The following is an 18396-nucleotide window of genomic DNA, read 5'->3' as shown; positions in this document are numbered from 1 at the left end:
AGATGATCTGAGATGTAATTCCCCACCTCATCAGCTGCCTGTTGCAGGCATGCTCTATCTGTGTCTGCTCTTTCCAAAATTACCTGCTGCTGATCGCTGCTGGAGACAGGCCTCTAGGCTGGCAGCGCTGGGCTGGCTCACAAAGGCACGTCTAGCAGTTGGCAGGGTTGTGCTGGGGGTGCGCCTCTTGTCAGCTGGAAGCCAGAGGAGAACGGTCTGGAGCTGGCACTAGGAAGTTATAATTGATGTTGGACCCTTTGCTGGGCTGAGCTTCAAGTGACAGCCTTGACCTTTTCTGCCCCCCCCCCCCCCCCCGAGGAATAATAAATTCACTTGTAGCCATATTGTCACCATTTTCTGCAGTTAGTGCTGATGTCATATCTATGCAGAGTAAGTAGGAATTTGGAGGAGGAGTGGAGGTGCCAGGCTGTAAAGTGGGCTCACATATGGCTTTGTGCTTCCCAGACCTCACGGGGGGCTGGATAAGTTTTCTTGGCTCATGTTCGCCTCCAAGAACTGCCTGTGTCTGAGTCAGGGATCTTGGAGCCAGGTATGGAGCAGGGTTGAAGGCTGTGCTGAGCTCATGTCTGTTCCTCATGAGGCTAATAGTGCTTGCTGTGTGTGTATGCCAGGACCAGGGTGGGTGGTGGGCACGATCTGCTCTGCATGACCCAAAGGCATGGGAGTGCTTGGTTCATGGCGTGTGCATGGGGCAGGGGAAACCACCTGGTCCCGAACATCAGCTAACTCAAGCTAAGCATTGGCTCTGCTTGGTTATAACCCCCATGGGCTCTTTCTCCAGCTATGAGAGGAGCAGAGTGGCTCATGGTGTTACAGAAAGTGCGGGCTCTATTCCATCAGATGCACCCTGCAGGTTCGTTGGTTCTCTGTGTGATCTGTCCCAGGAGAGGACTTTATTGCAAATAGGATTTTCTTCCTCCTCAGAAGGAGTCATCCAAAGGAGCTTGGTGGCCAGCCAGGGTGTTGACTCACTGAAACTGATGAGCGATGCCATCTCCTGGGGTGCTTCACAGCTGATGCTGCCAAGCAGCTCTAGCTGGGGCCCATGATGGGGGTGTCACACTGGTGTCTCCAGGAGCGTTTGTCACAGTAATGGACATCCTCAGCCTTCCTTTGCTGCAAGGTCAATGCTAGTCCTCTCAAGCTCCGTTCCCTGTGCTGCATTGTCAGCAGGACTGTTGGAGCAATATTGTCCGAGATGGAGTGGTGCATTGGTGAAACAAAAAGGGTTACCCTTTCCCAAAGCAAGGAATCAAGAGGAAACGCAGGTCACCTTGAAAGTATGCTGCACTGGAATGGCTGCCCTTAGAGGCAGGCTGGAAGTGTCATGTCATCACAGCTTTTCTGAAGGAGGAACACAAGGAGAAAACCATGCTGTGACACAAGAAGGAGAAGCTGCGCAGACTTAGAGAGCAGCCAGAAAAATTCGTCAAAGGCACTGTTGCCAAGTGCACAGATGTGTGGAGCAGTAGGGCTTCTCAGGTGAAACCTTTTGTGTCAATAAAACAAAGTTCCCAAACAGCTTAAAAACCCCACAGAAAGGGAGCCAAGAATGCTTAAGACCTTCAAGTGATTCCATAAAATTTTGAAATTAGCTTTTCCACTGCCTTGAGACTATTGAGGAGCCAATCTGACCAAAATAGAAGTTCACGTGAAGTTATGGTGATTCCTACACTCTCCGTGGTGGAACTGTATGTACCATAGCAGGATGTTCCCATGATGATCAACAGATAATGTGGACACATTCTTCTCTGGCACATCTATACCTTTGGGCTGCTCTGATCAGCCAGCCCTGACCATGGCCATGACCAGTTCTTTTTCTGGAGGCAATGGTAATGGTGGTGATGCTTCAGAAGTGGGAGCTGTTCAGCAGCAGCCAGATAGGCTGTGTTGAAAACTAGTTAAACTTGTGTTGAATGCAGTGGGATGGAGGAAGAGTTGGGGAAGCAGGAAAATAAAAATGAAAAGAATGAGAAGAGATGTGAAAGGAGGAAAATGGTTAGACAATATCATGTGACAAGGCAAGCAGCTCATTGCACAGCAGAAATTTAATGCCATTGCCTGTGCTCTCAGCAACCCCCTAGACCCTGGGCTGCACTGGATCTTCAGAGGTTCAAGAGAGACTTTGTTCCCCATGCCAGGCTGTGTCTGAGAGGACATGGTCCATGCTTATGATTAAACTGAGAACACAAGGACTATAAATACAGTGAGCAGACTATAGAGATTATGATTTTCTCTATATTACCTAGTTTTGAAACCAAGATGGCAGTTGTTCCTCTTGTTAGCAGTCCTGGTTTGTGCCATGGAGCAGACAATGAAAGCAGAGATAATACTGTAAGCTCAAGGAAAGTTATGCTCAGCTATTTACCCTAGGAAGGAAAAGAAACCCAGGAAATTGTACTGATTTAGATAACTACTGTGGCTGTACCTCTCTGCTGCAATTAACAGACACTATATAAGGCCTGTTCCTGTTTCAGCTGCTAGAACAGACAAAAAAACCCAAGAAACATAAGTGCAGTCACCTAATCATCCTACTGCGTCAACTAGTTCCTGCAGCTCAGCTCTGGTTAAGCGAACAGCTAAGAAAGCAAGTACAGCCAAGGCACCTTTATTTTTCTTGTTAACCTTTAACTAGAGAAAATAGATGTATCTGGCATTCTTTCCCTTGAGATTGCTGGTGTTCTGCTAAGCAGATGAAGTGGAGTGATGTGCATGACATGGCAGTAGACAGATCATGCTGTGTCCATGAGATTTGCTGTATCAGATAGCAAAAAACTCATGGCAGTATCATAGCTTGCTAAAATCCTTTGTACAGCTCTTTGAAATGTGCCTTTCACATCCTTCTCACTGGGTAGATCTCTGAAATAAAAGGGAGACTGTACTCCAGAATAAACCAGCCTCTGTTCAGTGGTGCGATTTGCAAAACCCAATGCAGAGAAATTAGAGTAAGACCTGAAGGTTAGTTTAGTCTCTTATTTCAAGATGGAGTAAGGTGACTCCAGTTACTCCCCTCCCCTGGAAACAGGAGTTTGATGTGATGGCCATGACTCAGAAGTTAATTTGCTTGTGAATGAGTTGTAAATGTGGAGAGTGGAAAATGTACCAGACTCACTTGATCTCTCTGATCAAGGCATGAGAGGCCAAACAATCGCAAGCTGCTCTCCACCATCTCATGGAAAAACCTTCCCTGTTTGACAAGTCTATCGAGCAAATCTTGCTGCAGTGAACTCTGCAAAGCAGCCCTGGCAAACCTGCTCAGCCCTGCCAGATTTGGTGGCCTCTTTTCCTGAGGCCTTGTGGGGCTCTGTGGTCCCCTGTCCTGATGTCCCTGGAGTCCTTGGACATGACTGGTCCTCTCCACAGTGCTTTTCACAACTTACCCTGTGCCTGCCTGCTTCATCCTCCTGATGCTTTGGCTGGTGCTTTGTTAGGAAGGTCAGCCAGGCAGAACAGTTCTTATGTGTATGGGAAAGAATAATTTATCCTTCAAGCTTTAATCCTTGAGAAACAAGTTCTTTGGGGGGATTTTGCAGGAAAATGAAGGTTAGTGGCAAGTCTCCAAGCAGGCACTTATCAGAGTAGTGGAGAAGTTGATTAAACAGAATCACATGGTAGAAAATAAGCTGAGCACACGATGCCTTTAGTCTTATGCTCACTTAAGGCGTGAGGCTCATAACCACCAGGAGCTTTTCAGTCCCTGAGCCAGGGAACAGGCAAATGTTGCACAGACAGCGTGATCAAAGAGCAATGATGTGCCATTCCCATAGCAGCAGCCAGCACTAAGCTCCTTTTTGCTATTTGGCCTGGAATAAGTCAGCATTGGCCTGGAGGATTGCTGGACTGGAATAAAGCCCTAGCTTTGGGGAAGTGTGAACAGGACTGCCTGGAAGTACCCAGGTGGGTAAAGGAAGGAGTGCAGCATCAACCCACAGTGCTCACGTACACCGGGGAGCAACAAAAAACTGGCAAGTCACTGCTTGGTTTCACTGGAAGAGAACGCAGGGTGCGTTAGGACTGCTGTGTACCTTTAGGAGAGGGTGAGTTACGACCCTGAGTTGGGTCACCATGTGAGAGATCAGCATTTACTTCTCCCCATTGCCTCACACTTTGGTGGCATTTGCAAGTTTCCAGACCTGGGATCACCTGCTGTAGCCATAGACTGTAGTTGTAGCTCTGAGGTGGTGGAAGGACAAACTCTTTCATGTTGCTGTAGTTCCCAGTGTTTCTTCGATGGTGACTGTGTAAGACTGCAGCTAAATAGTCTGTATGTCCAGTGAGCCTCCAAGGATGTGCTGAAAGATCATCTTTAGCATGTCAACCATAAGCATATTAAGTCAGATGGGTTTTTTTTCTGTCTCAATCTCATGCTCTCTTCCAGCAGAGTGCCTAGAACATGCTTGTGGTCATGTTACTTGAGAGCTGAGCGTGTGGACACGTGCTTTATATTCCAGCAGTGTCCCTGACCTGACAAACACAGGCATCTGAGCTGAAACTGTGATACTGTTGCTGTGTGCCGTGAGGAACGGAGCACAGGAACAGGGGGAGGAGGGAGAAGGGCTCCCAGGAGAAGGTTTCCTGGTTACAGGCCAGGTCAGAATTACCTGGTGTTTAGAGAGACCTCTGCTTTCTTCCTGCTCCAGGCATCACCGGGCAGCGGGGGAAGCAGGCTGCGCCTCAGGACAGCCTGTCCCCCTTCACAGGCCACGACTGGGGCAGCAGCTGGCCTGGGTGATCAGTGAAATTGAGCCTTGCTACCTGACGTGCTGTGCACAGCCCTCAGGGTACTGACATGGGGGGAATGGGGAAGATTAGAAGAGTTCAGGAGGAAAGAGATGATCCTTTCAAGGATGGAGTGACAGGGAAGAAAGGTGCTCCTGTCCCGGCTGGCTGCTATGAGATCTCCACAGCTGCCTTGCAGGCGTGAGGCAAAACGGAGCCCACCAATTTCTGAGGCTCCCCCTCACTGCAGCCAGGGCGCTGGGCCCCCTCGCACGCCCACCTGTGAGCTACATCCACGTGCACCTTTGCTCTGAGCTCTCCTGAAAGTATCAAAGGGACCTCCTGTGTCTTAGAGCAAAAAGTCACTTTTTAGAGAAAGAAAATTAAGCTCTGATGGGTGACAAAGGTTAAAATAAATTATTTGGGAACAAAATTCCCCTCTTCCTCCACTAAATCCGGTAATTTTTGGTGCCTCCTACATGTCAGCAAACTCTGCACAGCCTCCTCTGGAAAGTCTCTGTCTCCTGCCGTCTCTCACAGCCGGCTCTGGCTGTTCTCTGTCTGCTCTGGGTCCTCCACTCTGCAAACCTGCCTCTGCTGCCCCCTCTGTCCCTCACTCTCTGCCTGCCCCACGTTGCCCGCAGGTTTCTCCCAGCTGCTCCTTCCCTGAAAGCAACTTTTGCCGCCCTGCGCACGTCTTCTGGAAAATCCTGCCCTGGCAAAGCAGCAGCAGGTCCCTGCTGCCCAGCAGTGCTCACAAGCACACTGGGGAAATCGGCCTCTGCTCTCCTGCAGGGCAAAGGGGTACCCTCTCCTGCCGGCAGGTTTGAGGCATTCCCCTGTGTAATGGAGGGACGCAAACCCCCGCTGCGTGGTCTGTGCCATACACCTGAGCAGGCAGGGGCCTGTGGCCACCCACGCCTGGTGTCACTGCAGCTGTCCTGCAGTCCAAAGAGGGGTCAGCGCTAAAGACCCGGCAATAAGTTTCCACCTGAAGAGAGACCGTGAGGACACAAGTCAGTTGTATTTTCAGTGCTGCCCCATCTGTTGGTGAAGGGAGCAGCCACAGACACATCCCACCCCGTTGTTTCTGTGGCTCTGCTTCCTTGCTCTTCTCGTGATTGCTTCTCCCTTTGCCTGTGCGCTTTCTTCGCTGGCTGGCTGGCTCTCACACGCACACACGCAGCGCTTGCCAGGCAAGCGTGGAGCCCAGGAACCTGCCTCACATGGGCCTTGGTTTCTTTTCAGGCCTTACTGTATGTAACTCCTTGCCTTGGGCAAGGACCGCTGTATTCTCAACTCTCACTACAGCAAGGGTTGTTTTCTCTTTCTACGTGGTCTGAAAGCAGAGTGCAGAAAGTACACGGTGGCTTTTAGTCCTGTGGCTGTGACCGATCACAGACCAACCTGACAGGCCATGGCATCTCTCATTAACAGCGCTTTCTCACAGGAGCCCTTCGGCACTACCAGGAGCCCTGTTCCCTGCTCAGTGACTGGCTCTCACATCATCTCATTCTCTCTTTCTTGACAGATCATGTTATAACCTATGATCACAGAAAGTCCCGATCCTCACGTTTCTCTGCTGTCACCTGTGGGCTCCTCCAGAGCCGCGAAGAAGGGGGAACTCCAGCCCCACCATGAGAAGACTGGGTGAGAAGTGCCTATGACATCCTGGGGAACAGCCACGCCTTGAGAGCTAGTTTTAATTTTTATTTTTAGCAATTACAACAGACTGAAATAATGTTCTCCATTCAGCAATGATCCACAGGAGCAGCTCTGCCTTCCCTCTCTGGGATTAGGTTAGAGATAATTTCATTAATGCAGGGAAAGTATGTTAATTTGAACCACTCTAAGCAAGGGGTGAATCAAGCTACCAGCGAGTTACCGAGATTGGCTTCCAGACGATACACTGCCTCAGACTTCTCCTCAGATGGAAGACGTCTGTTGGTGCCTCACATGGTTAGGTGCCTGAGGTGCCTTAGCCTTCAGGGAGTAACAAGCCTCTTCATTCCCCTCCTGGTCAAGGTGGCCGTGCTGCCTGAATAGTTGGCAGTGTGTGGAGAGCACAGCTGCACTACAAAGCAAACAGTCTGGGCTCTAACTTACATGGTCCTGTCTTGCTTTACCAAGACCTCTTCCTGGGTGGTCAACCTGGTTTGTTCTTGCCTGGCTATTAGAGACCGATGCCCCACCATCCCAGCTCTAAGTTGCCCATGCGAATGGCAGGCTAAGCCCATATGCCCTGCCCAGTCTTGTTCTCCTTTACATATGGCACTCGCTTGTTCCCTTTGCCGCTGGTTGCCAAGGGAGGGAGTGGACAGGGCTCTAGCAGACACTGATGTCTTGTGTGACTGCTGGCAAGTCCATGAGGCCTAAATCCTTAAGAGAAATTCATAGTCTCTCCGTTCAATGTAAGGAGGCACCTTCCACTTCCAAGGATGACTTAGACCTGCATCCTGCTGGCCCAAACTGAAGTTTTGGGATTTAATTCTCCACATTGCTCTGAACATGTGGTTTAGTCACTTAGGTTCCCTGGGCATTACAATGCTGAACACAGATCATAGGAGCAGCCATGGAAACTGCACCTTCTCTTTCTGGGCCTCTGCTGAGTTGTCATGGGGGGTGATCATTTGGGCCTGTTGCTAAGGGGTCAGGAGGGTGCATTTGTGAAAGTCTCTGAGGTACCTTTGTCTCTGCACTGGAAAGGCCTTGGAAATGCCTGGCTACCAGTCACTAAACCATATGCATCTTCCCTGGGAAGGGTAAATCAGAGCATTAAGGGGCTGCAGTGTGACTCTCAGAGATAAAACCACCATCAGTCAGCCGCCTTCTTTCTCCTTGCTACTTGAGCTTTCCAGGAGACCACACTGTCATGTCATTCTTTTCCACCCCCAGCCTCCTCCGTAACCCACACACTCTTGTCTGCACCCCATTTGAGGGAAAGAACCTGAACCCCACTATCTCTTGTAAACCTCCCATCTCCTTAGCGCTGCTGTGTGAGTAAGCTGAGCCTGCAGCAAGCACTTTTGAGCATTCGTCACTAGAGCTGAGCAGTGTTACTGTGAGGGATTGCTGAGGGCAGGTAGAATAAACTTGCCACATTGAGATGGGTAGTGTAAGGCCACTGTTGGCTTGGCTAGAGATGGAGAAGATTCCCTGCCCCAAGCCCTGCGGCTCATCTCCTAGTTACGCTGCTCTGTTTCTACCCAAGCTGTTGGTGTTTGGCTTCTGCGTTCCCTGGAAGCAGACCTGCTGTTGCATCCTGCGAGTCATCACCAGGCTGCTTCAGTAACTCATCTTTCCTTCCATTCACAGGTCTTCTGCGCATGGCGACTCAACCCATGTGAGAGCTCTCTTATGTGAGTACCCAGCAGCACACTTTGCTGTCTGTGGTCTGTGGACATTGACTGGCATCTAAGCGACACCCCAGCTCCCTCCTCTCCCCCTAGACGCCACTGTCTTAGAGCCTCCATGTGCATTTGCTATGACATACATCAATGTTGATGAGAGACAGGAACACTGCCGGGTGATCTTGAGCTGCCAAAATAATCAGCTCTATGCACAACATGGCTTAAAGGATTTTTCCGTTAGCAGCATGCATCCACTAAAGAACCTAGACACTCATATTTTTTCTGGGGACTTCCACAGTCTGGACTCCTGCCACACAGGCAAGGCACCTTTGGCCAGTCCTGTGGAAAACCGGATGTATCGGAGCGTGGAGAACCTTCACTGGGCATCAGTTGCTGACTCTGGGCTGTATTCTCACTGCCGGAGCCTGGATAACGAGATCATCTTTCGCTATAGAGGCACCAGTCAGTGGACAGAAGGCTGTGTGGATGTGGCCCCAGTACAGAGCACATCGGACTCTCTGAGAAACCTTTCTCTCCATGCTAAACAGACATCTCGATCAGCACAGAATGTGTTCCTCCCTCCCTTTGCCAAAGTGCCTCAGTGGCTTTTCCCTTCTGCAGAGGAAAGAGCCCTACACGGGGATGCCAAAAAAGAGCTGAAGGAGAAGCTGAGGCTGCACAGCAGTAAGGTGGCAGAGCCCTGCAAGCCAGTGCGTCCACAGGTGGCCCTGCCTGACCTGACGGCCCGGGAGTTTTTTGAATGCCAGATGTGCCGGCAGTACAAGAACGGTTGTGCTGTCAACTGCTGCACGGTTTTGGTGGAACACACTGCTCTCAGGCACAGCCTCACAGGGAGGCAGAGACTGTGTTTTGCACACAGGATCATCAGTCCAGAAGACATCAAGCAGGAGGCTCAAAGGAGGCTTCAGCTCCGAAGGCAGAATAGCTCCCCCAGTTTGCCCCTTCAGCGTGCTGGGGAAAGCCATGAGATGGCCAAATCCAGAACAGCAGAAACCCTGGAACAGTATAGTGGGGAAACAGATGTCAAAGCCACAGTGGGACAGAGCAAGAAAGGCCGCTGCAAAGGGAGGCTCTACATACCCACCTTTGAGGAATTCAAGCAAATGAGAAGTAAGGAGGCAAATTCATCTGCCAGCAGCAGTGGGCCAACAGAGTGCTTGAATAAGGGTCTGCCTGCAAACCAGACCCTGGAGGAGGAGAACAGTAAGAATGTGTGTCCAGAAGCTGTGGGGACCAAAGCTGTGAATGAAGCCGCTGTCACAGCGGAGGGTGATGACGATGTGTTCCATGAAAACCACACCTCTGCTGGCTTTTCCCAATATCCAGCCACATGGGATGGTTTCAGAATGAGCAGCCCTGAGGTGAAAGACAGAACCTTCCAGATCCCCAGCCCGGAGAGATCCCCAGTCCCCATTTGCTCTAGCCCTATTCCACGATCACCTTTGCAGGCAGTAACAACACACAGAGCCGGGCAGGAGATCTTCAGTGATGAGCAGCAGAAAGGAGAGACAAGACAATTAAATGATGTCCTCCACCTTGCAGGGCAGTCGCTGGCTTCCGAAGCCCAGTCCTCTTGCTGTTCATCGCTGCTGTTAGAAGCCACAGACTTATCCAGCTATGGAGCTAAACTGCAAAAAATGAAGGATGAATTCATAGGTTCAGCCCTGGAACTTATTAAGAAAAGGTAACATGCTCTGTGGAGTCACCTGAAAGCACTTCCCTTGTTAACAATCTGCTCTCCCTCTTGATATGTACATTTAACTCCCATAGCATAAATATGCTGTTGGCAGAGCCTTTCATCTTAGGATCTCTGATAGCCACATGGATGTGTCTTTAAGCTGTTGAGCTTAAACTCCATCTTTGCGTGGGATTAAACATCAAAAAGCATTTTCATCTAGACTTTGCCTTTTTGTACACCTTAATCCTGTCCAGACAGCAGCCATTAGTAGTCCTGACACCCAATTTCCCACCCATTTTATTTCTGTAAGAAATTGTTGAAAGGTCTTTTTTTTTTTTTTTTAACATCTGTTAAAAGTCGAGGACAACAGAGGGATACAAAACACTAATATGATTCCTTTGAAAAAAGATGTAGAGTCTGTCCCACCACTGCAGGACATGAATTTAGGTAGTGTGACATGCAGTAAAAAGTGCTTTCACTTGCTGCCTGTATGTAGTGAACTGGCAAACAAATGACAGCAAGATGGCTGCTATGAGCCTTTAACCACCCTCTGGAGACAAGCACACGCAGCGAGTGAAAGTACTTGAAAATACTGTCCTTCTGCCAACTCAGACAGCGTAAGCAGTGACAGAAAATACTTGCATAAAGCCTTCCTCCCTCCTCTCCAACCAGGGTTTTCCCCTTTTCTCGGTAAGATTTTCACAAGGACTGCTTCCTCTGTCCTGATTTTGGACACTGCAGTCCTGTTACCTCCCTCCTACCAAAGAAATGGGGATCCCTTTCTATGCAAGCAGGTGGCCCAACAGGAATCAGCAAAGTTCTGGAAGCTGGGAATTTGGGGCAGTTGTTACTGTCTTATCACTAGATAAGGCTGATGAGAAAAGGAAGAGCAAGTGTTTGTTGGTGGAGTGGTTTGTTTCCATAGGCTTGGCGTGCAGGACTGGCTTCGCCAAGAATTACATTTGACTCAGTTCCTGGCTGCTTTTGACATCCACAGATGTAGTCTGTGAAATGCCAGGGCATCAACCTTGTACACTGACTTGGTACTTCTGGAATGCTAGAGCTCTGAGACTGGACTCAAGTTTTAGAGGAGATGATAGTGACGTCTGCACAGGAATGAGAGTCATCTGAAAGAACTTCTGTGGAGCTGAAGCTCCCCATGTAGACAGAGCTAGAGTGACAAGCAGAAATACTTCTGCAACTTTATAATCCAAAGGGAGGTAGGTGGTGTCAGATCCCTAAATGCTTCCTTCAGCTGTCCAGCCCAGCCTTTGTGCTTTTGTTCTGGAGTATGAAAACCCAATGAAGAAACAGATGAGAAGGTTATGGTATGCAACCATTTTCATTGAGTAGGCTATTTTTATCATTGATGTGAAATGAAATACGCAGAATGGCACAAGCTGTGAGTAAGAACATAAGAACAGCTGTCTTGGAGCAGATCAAAGGTTTGACTAGTATCTGCAGCCCGAGGTGCATGCATAGCAAAGTACACAGGAACTGGGTAGTGCATATGATCTTTCTTCCTACTACTTTCCCAGCCTCCAAACACTTTCTGCCCAGGGCCTTTATGGTTTCAGTGTGGTTTCTGTGCTTTTAATATCCGCAGTGGGTTTTGTTTCTGCGAATGTGTTCAGTCTCCCTAGTTGGATTTGTTAAAATACATGAGGTGATTTTATTAACACCAAAATGGTAATTGGTCTAAAAATGAGAATGACAGTGGTTCCAGTATTAAAGAGGTTGTTTCATGTGAAGGACCCACCCTGGCCTGTTTGTTTTCCATAGTAATAACAATTAATGGTAAAGGTTGTCATTTCTTCAGGATAGCGGGAGGAAGACAAATCTGTTGGCAGTGCCAAAGTACTAGTTAGTGGGGAAACTCCAGTTTCCTTTATCTGGAAATTCCTCAGTTTTCCATCATTTTCACCTGAGACTGTAAAGTGCCTGAATATTCATTTATAACTCAAGTTGATTCTCACTGCAGAGGTGGGAGACTTCTTGTCTGGATGTTTTGGGTCCTAAATTATGATCGCTGACATCCAGACCACATTTTGTCTAAGTCTCAAATGAAATGAGCTGAAAGCTGGGGATGTGGTCCCATTTCCACAGATCCTGAGCTCAGCAAGCCTTTGATAGAGATGTTGTGATGGAGCATCACAGAATAAGATAGCTGAAATTGTCTTCTCTTTCTAGTGTTTCTGTGCAAGTGTTACAGTTTTACAAAGCAGTTTTAATTGCCTCCCTAGTAATTCATAGTTAATTACTTAAGACTCATTCAAATGGCTTAATATTTCATTAGTGAAGACTTGATTTTCAGCTTCATAATTATGGTGGCTTTAGCCCCCTCACAGGTGACTGGATACCTTTAACTTAGGTTGTAGTCCTGGCAGGGAAGGGGTGTTGAGATCTAGGTGGAAATCCTGTACACATTTCAATATATGTCTACTTTCTGAACTTGTTTAAGCAGTGAATTGTTCAGGATAAGGACATGTAAGGACCTGGGGTTCCTGTCTATGAAATGGGGGACAAGGTGACAACAAAAACCTGCACAAGGAAGCAAAGGACAAGACTAAGGAAGAAGGCTTCCTGAAAAGAGCGATAGGGTGTATTTGGGATGACACCGGGATGGTGGGTACAATAGCAGCTTCCGATAGCAGAGGACTCCAAGTCTGGAAGGCAGGTGCCAGCAGGGAAGGAGTGGACACAAATGTTTCCATTTAGTCAGAAAGAGTCAGGAACATGTGGAAGGGGCTGAGAACTGCAGGCCTGGACAATAATACAACCATGAAGAATCCTATAGAGACTGTGAAGGAAAGCAGGTGCGTTTCCAGTTGTACGTCAGACGCCCAGTGCCTCTGCTTCCATGAGATTAAGAGATGATGGCCCAGAGGTTTAAAAGGACATTCAGAAAGAACCTGTACCTCTAGCTGACCAGCCATGGGGTGGGTTGAATTTCTCAGTCCCCAGTCACACTTTCTTAGCTCAGCTCTCTGGGTAGCATTGGCTCTTATTCCCACTGCAAGTCATGTGTGGAGGTTTTTTAGAAATATCCCTGTTGGGTTATGGAAACCACAATAAGCAATGGCATCTGGTCCACAGACCTTATCAGCAGAGAGCTGCTGTCCGCTTCACTTAGAGGAGCAGTAATACTCTGGAGTACTTCCCGTGTTTAAGTGGATGATCTTGAAGCACTGTAAAAATGACAAATGAAAGCTCACCTTCTCTCTGGGAGTATGGTCTGTATGGTGGGACGTGGTGTGATCAAGAGGAGAAGATAATATTCCAGCTCTGAGCTCTGCTACTGACTGTGCACACATCCCATTGCCTCTCTGTGCTTCAGCGTGGTCCCTTCTTTCTGCACATTTCAACCAGAAGCTGTTTGAGCAGGAGCAGCTTTTGGAAATGGTTTTCTGGCAATGGCAGATCCTCTTCAAGAGCTTTCTTGCTCCTTAAGGTCTGCCTTCCCTCCCACAGCTGTGCCCAGCTGGACTGGTCATACTTTACCCAACTCAATGAAACATCAACGAAATGATCTAGCTGGGAATACCTGAGGGAGGATATTTTTTTAAACCCAGATCATTTCAAGACTGGTTTTAGGTCATGGCCACACAGAGAGTTACACTGGGCCGGCTGAAGGAGTGGTACCCCAAATGTGGCTGGGGATGGGAGGAAGGAGACAGGAACCTCTTAAGCCGGACTGGGCCAGGACAGTACCATGGTGGGACCACAGCCTTGCTGTGTGCCTGCACTGCTCTTACTGCAGGCCTGTAAGGGCGATAATGCAGTCCGTACTCCAGACTGCTCCGTGACAGCGCTGCTGTTGGTATCCCCTTTCTACAGGCTGGGGAGAAGAGGTCTGGAGGGGTGAAGTGACGCTTCCAGATCCACGTGGCAGGGAGTTAGCACAGCAAAAAGTAAAAGCCAGGAACCTGCTGTTAGCACTGTGCCGTTGCTGCGCAGCCGTGGCTAAACTCAAGTTTAGCCGTGGCTAAATTCAAGTCCGTAAATCCTCTGGTAGTGTCAGCTGGGACCTGAAAGCATAAATGGAGGAAGATGAAAAAGCATCAGCTGGAAAGTTGCAAACCAACTTTTCTGGCCTGACAACAGAGCCAGTTTGTGTTCTGGGAGATTTGTTCCCTCTTCAGTGATTTCAGTGTTGGCTGATGGTTTGTTATCGGAGCCAACTGCCATTCATTGTAAGGAAAATGCCCATCTGTCTCATGTGTTTGCTTGTAGCTGACAGTGTTGGAATTGCACATTAGCAGTATGACCTACCAGCATAAGTTCACAAGTGAAGCCTTTAAGAAGAAGCAGATTTTTGTCATGGGAGACTTTTGTTAAGCATAAACTACATGCGTAACCTGAAATACGTTCCAGACACAGGCTTCCTGTATGTACAAGAATCTGTATCTGGTCCTGACAACTTTTCTTTTTAAAGGAATCCAAGCCCATAAAAATTAAGTAAGCCCAGAATGAAAAAATTAATATTCTTCCAAGCAGGCTTCATTATGCATGGAAATAAGGTGTCTTAGAGAGCCTGTTAAAAGAAATATATCACAAGTAGTATCACAAACTACAGCCTGTCAACTACTCTGTCAAGTCGGTGGTTTTGCACCAGACTGTGTCTGTCTGGAGAGGTGGTGTTGTCCACAAAGAGGGGAACGTGGGGTTGGAACGGGCTGCCTGTGTCAGCCAGGCCAGGCCCTTGTTAGCACCGGACAGCCGTGAATAAGAGCATCCCAGAATTGCCAAGTGAGAACAACAGACTCTGCCAATCTTTTCAGGACGCTTAAGTGCACCAAAAAGCCTGATCCTGAGTTCACTGAAAGCCGAGGTAATCTTTCCAGCGGTTTCAGCGGGCTTGGGATCATATGAGATGAAAAACAGAGGGAAAGCTCCTTTAATCCTCTAATCTCTTCAAAGTATTATGGTTTTTAGCAGGTGATTTTCTTCCAGATGAGCAATATGGTTTCTGTGTTGACAACATCTCTTTAAATAGCAGCAAATATGGATATGGCCTACTTAGAAAGAGATTTTTATGGTCCCTATGGGAGAACCTCATGTTTTATGGACGCAAAAATACCCTGTGAACACCTGAGACTTGATATCCCAGACTGATGCTGGCGTGAGTGCAATTACCCAATTGGCACTGCTATAATTGAGCTGTGTTTAGAGCCCCTGAAACACACACACAGCCATCCATGCCAACCAGTCTAGATTCCTGCCTGCACTTTCCCTGAACTGTTGCGGCTGGTTGTTCGAACCTGGGCTTGCTGCTCAGTCTCATCTGTGTCAGGAACAGCAGGTGAACTGCATATGTGATGTTCATCAGAGTCTGCTTCTTCCCCTGCAGCTGCAATGCTGAGACTGCTGCCAAATCCCCCTCCAAGGGACAGTGTGATCTGAGGGAAGCTGATATCCCACCTCCGGAGGACAGCCAGCAGCCCACAGCGATGTCCATGGCAACAGAGACCTGGGAAGACAAACCAAGCAATGAGACATCCAGCGACACTCCACCTGCAGGGAATGTAAGGGAGAGGAATTCCCCTCTTATCTTGGGCATGCGTTCAAGGATTTTTTTTCTTGTCAGAAGCTCTAAAGGATCCCTTTGTCGTAGGAACTGGGCAAGCTGGGAGCCTGGCATCTGAAATCACACTAACTCCCATGAGCGATTAAACTCTGTTAGAAGCATTTCTAGCACCTTTTTTATTACAGTTAATGAAACGTGAGTCAGTTTTGTGCCCCTGCCTATCTACCGCTGCATCTCTTGCAGGGAGTTCAGCAATAACCCCTTCACGGCTTTTAGTGTGCCACCAGCCCCTCATTGCTGGACTGCCGGGGAGATCAGACAGACTCCCTCCTAGTCCCCACTTGGTCAAACCGCTAATGTAGGTAAGGCATAGAGGCTGGAGTTCCTGACCCTGCAGTGCTGAAACCTTCACAGAACAGAGGCAAGCTAGCTCAGATCCCTGCAGGTCAGGCTCAGCCTCCCCTTTAGGCCCTTAGCCAGGGCTACGCTGTTGACTTCTTCATGGTTGTTTGGCAGCCGTGATCCGGCCACCATGGAGCCACTGTACTCAGAGCTACACAACAGCAAGGGGAGAGGGGTCCTTGCTGTTAGGACTAGGCAAGACAGAGGGACCTGGGGGGACGGATTTCCTAATGATCATGTGGCAGAGCTGCATTTACAATCCCACCATTGACGAGTTTCCTTTTCTCTCCTTTGGCAACTAAAGGCTAGTGGCTGCAAACCAGGTTGGCTGCTTTGACCACCTCCTTGCTCCAAACTCACTTGCCTTTCTTGCAGACCCCCAGTCCCAGCTGCCGCCGATCCAGCTCTGACATCGTCCATGAGAGCACGGATGGTGCCAAGGCCCAGCGGGAGTGCCGTCTGCGGCCGCACTTCAGCGACCCTATGCCAACAGACTCGGTGAAGAGGAAGCAGCTGGAGCTGAAGATTGCAGCTGCAGCACGGCAGCATGCACAGAAGCGCCGGCAGGAGCGAGACTACGGTACCCACATTCTGCACACTCCGAGGGGGCTGATGGGCCAAATGCTGAGCCCTGCTATGCGGGTGATAATACAGAGTGACTCTAATGACCTGGGGGAGGGAAGTGTTCTGGGTTTAACCCAGGCATGCAAGAAATCAGGATCTACTCTGCTGTGTCTCTGTCCCTGCCTGGCAGATGGCAGGGGAAGAGAGAGCCCAAATGAGTTCACAGGTATGGGCAGTGCAGGGATGACAGGCCCCAGGCTTCACCCGGGAGCCAGTTACTTCTGACTCTCGCCAGTCTCAGCAGCAAAACAGGAGGGGAGACAGCTAACAAACAGCCCTGCTTTCACCAGACCTAGCCCACCCCCCAGGCTTCCTACCGCTCATGGCTGTGCCAGCTTGAGCTCCTCAGCTGGCAGTGCCTGTAATGATTTGTGTCTGTTCTCAGGTCCAGTGGTAGCAAAAGCCAACCTTGGCCATGGTGGCAGCTTTGATGAGACCCGCCGTGCCCCACGTGGCTCCCTCCGCTCCAGACGTCATTGGAGCAACGTCAGCAGCCTGAGCACGGACAGCGGGATTGTTGGCGTGAACGATGTCCGGGACGACCTGGATCCCAGCGAGGCCACCCGGACCAAGTCAGCAGATGTGGAGAGGGCAGATAGTGGCATTGGCCAGATGTCAGCCAGAAAGTGGAGGAACAGGGCATCTGAAACGCTGAGCTCCCTGCAGGCCTGGGAAGCCCACCGTCCCTGTACCGACTGTGGAGAAAGGGACCTCCCGGTGGAGACGGATGTGCAGAACTGCAATCAGAGGCGGGCTGACCTATGCGAGAAGTGCCGCAAGCGCAGGACAGAGCGCAAGGAGTCTGTGCTGGAGTTTGTCAACACGGAGGCCAGCTACGGAGAGGACCTGCGCATCATCAAAGAGGAGTTCTACCTCCCCATGCAGGCGGCTGGGCTGCTGAGCCAGGAGCAGCTCCTGGGCATCTTCAGCAACATCCAGGAGCTCATCGACCTCAACGAGAACTTCCTGGAGGTACTCCAGGAAGAGATCGATCAGGCCTTTGACCAGGTATGATGCTGCGTGCTCTACAGGGGCCAGACCAGGCAGAGAGGAATAGATTTTGCACTAGTGAGGCAGCATAGATGGAGCAGGGGATCAGGAGGTAGGACTCCGGGGTTCTGGTCATCTGCCCAGTCCCTTTCTCCCTCAGCTATTATAAACCAGTGATTTCCGTAGGCCTGTGCCAGGTCACAGCTGCTGGCCTCACCCTCTGCTGTGGTAATGCCACTGACATTAGCAGGCCATCAGCAGTCTAGCTCATTTATCCCATTAACAGGATCTAACTGCCCCATTACCAAAGTTAGCTTTAAGCCAGTTAGCTTGGACACTGATAAGTGTGTGAGCATGGGGACACAGAGCTCAGCTTGGTCTGGCCCAGAGGGACGGAGGGGACCAAGCTCACAGGTCACGCTCTTACCAAACCCTGAGCTGGCTCGCTTCAGGCTGGCTTGGGTTTATTTGCCTTGGGTTGTGGTTTATTGCAGCTTGCCTCTAGGCTGGCTGCGGGGCCAGGCAGCACAGGCTGCTCCCTGCTCTGGTGACGCTTCGCCCTTACAGCTCTGTGTACCAGTTGCTTCTTCTGATGCACCCTGCATTGCACAAGGGACTTTCCTACCCCATGAGCATGGTGGTCAGAGGGCAGAGAAATAGAAATAAGACTCTAGAGCAGCAGACAATCACTGCAAAGGACACATAAACAGCTCCACACCCTCCTTTCTTCAAGAAACCAGAACCTACTTGTTGCTGTATCAGTCTCAACCAGGATGTTTTGTTCTCTAGGAAACACATCCCTCCTTTCCCTCTCCGAAATCCTGCATGTCAGACTGAGCGACACATGTCTCAAAAACTGGCAACTTTGGCAACCACTCTCATGCACCTGGCACAGTGAAGACAGATGTGCACTGTGGGTGTGATGTCCCCTGTGAATAATTTATTGAGACAATGGCTTCTACAAACAGCCGTCAGTTTCCCTGTCTCGTTCTCCATGTTTCCCTTTGCAGTCAGAGCTCAGTACTGCACCAAAAAGCCTCCAGGAGCCAGAGAGCTGCTCCCTC

The 18396-nt window shown here is 49.5% G+C and overlaps 1 protein-coding gene across 3 annotated transcripts in view; it reads left to right on the top strand.

Annotated features, from left to right (window-relative positions):
• The window catches only part of LOC104020332 (uncharacterized), a 56682-nt gene that overhangs the window by 26454 nt on the left and 11832 nt on the right, over nucleotides 1-18396 (top strand). The window contains exons 1-5 of one of the 3 annotated variants that reach the window (XM_087730670.1): nucleotides 6294-6390; nucleotides 8056-9795; nucleotides 15140-15314; nucleotides 16094-16298; nucleotides 16728-17350. In XM_087730670.1, the coding sequence (XP_087586796.1) occupies nucleotides 8225-9795; nucleotides 15140-15314; nucleotides 16094-16298; nucleotides 16728-17350 (2574 nt within the window). In that variant the 5' untranslated portion in view covers nucleotides 6294-6390; nucleotides 8056-8224. Of the gene's footprint in view, nucleotides 1-6293; nucleotides 6391-6426; nucleotides 6540-8055; nucleotides 9796-15139; nucleotides 15315-16093; nucleotides 16299-16727; nucleotides 17351-18396 lie in introns of those variants that run through there. The other 2 variants (XM_087730671.1, XM_087730672.1) reach the window with 2 other exon arrangements.

This window comes from Nipponia nippon, unplaced genomic scaffold (assembly GCF_047370975.1).
Source record: "Nipponia nippon isolate SJK-2023a ecotype South Korea unplaced genomic scaffold, ASM4737097v1 scaffold_5, whole genome shotgun sequence".
NCBI classification, from domain to species: Eukaryota; Metazoa; Chordata; class Aves; order Pelecaniformes; family Threskiornithidae; genus Nipponia; species Nipponia nippon.
This window is presented reverse-complemented; position numbering and strand designations above follow the sequence as displayed.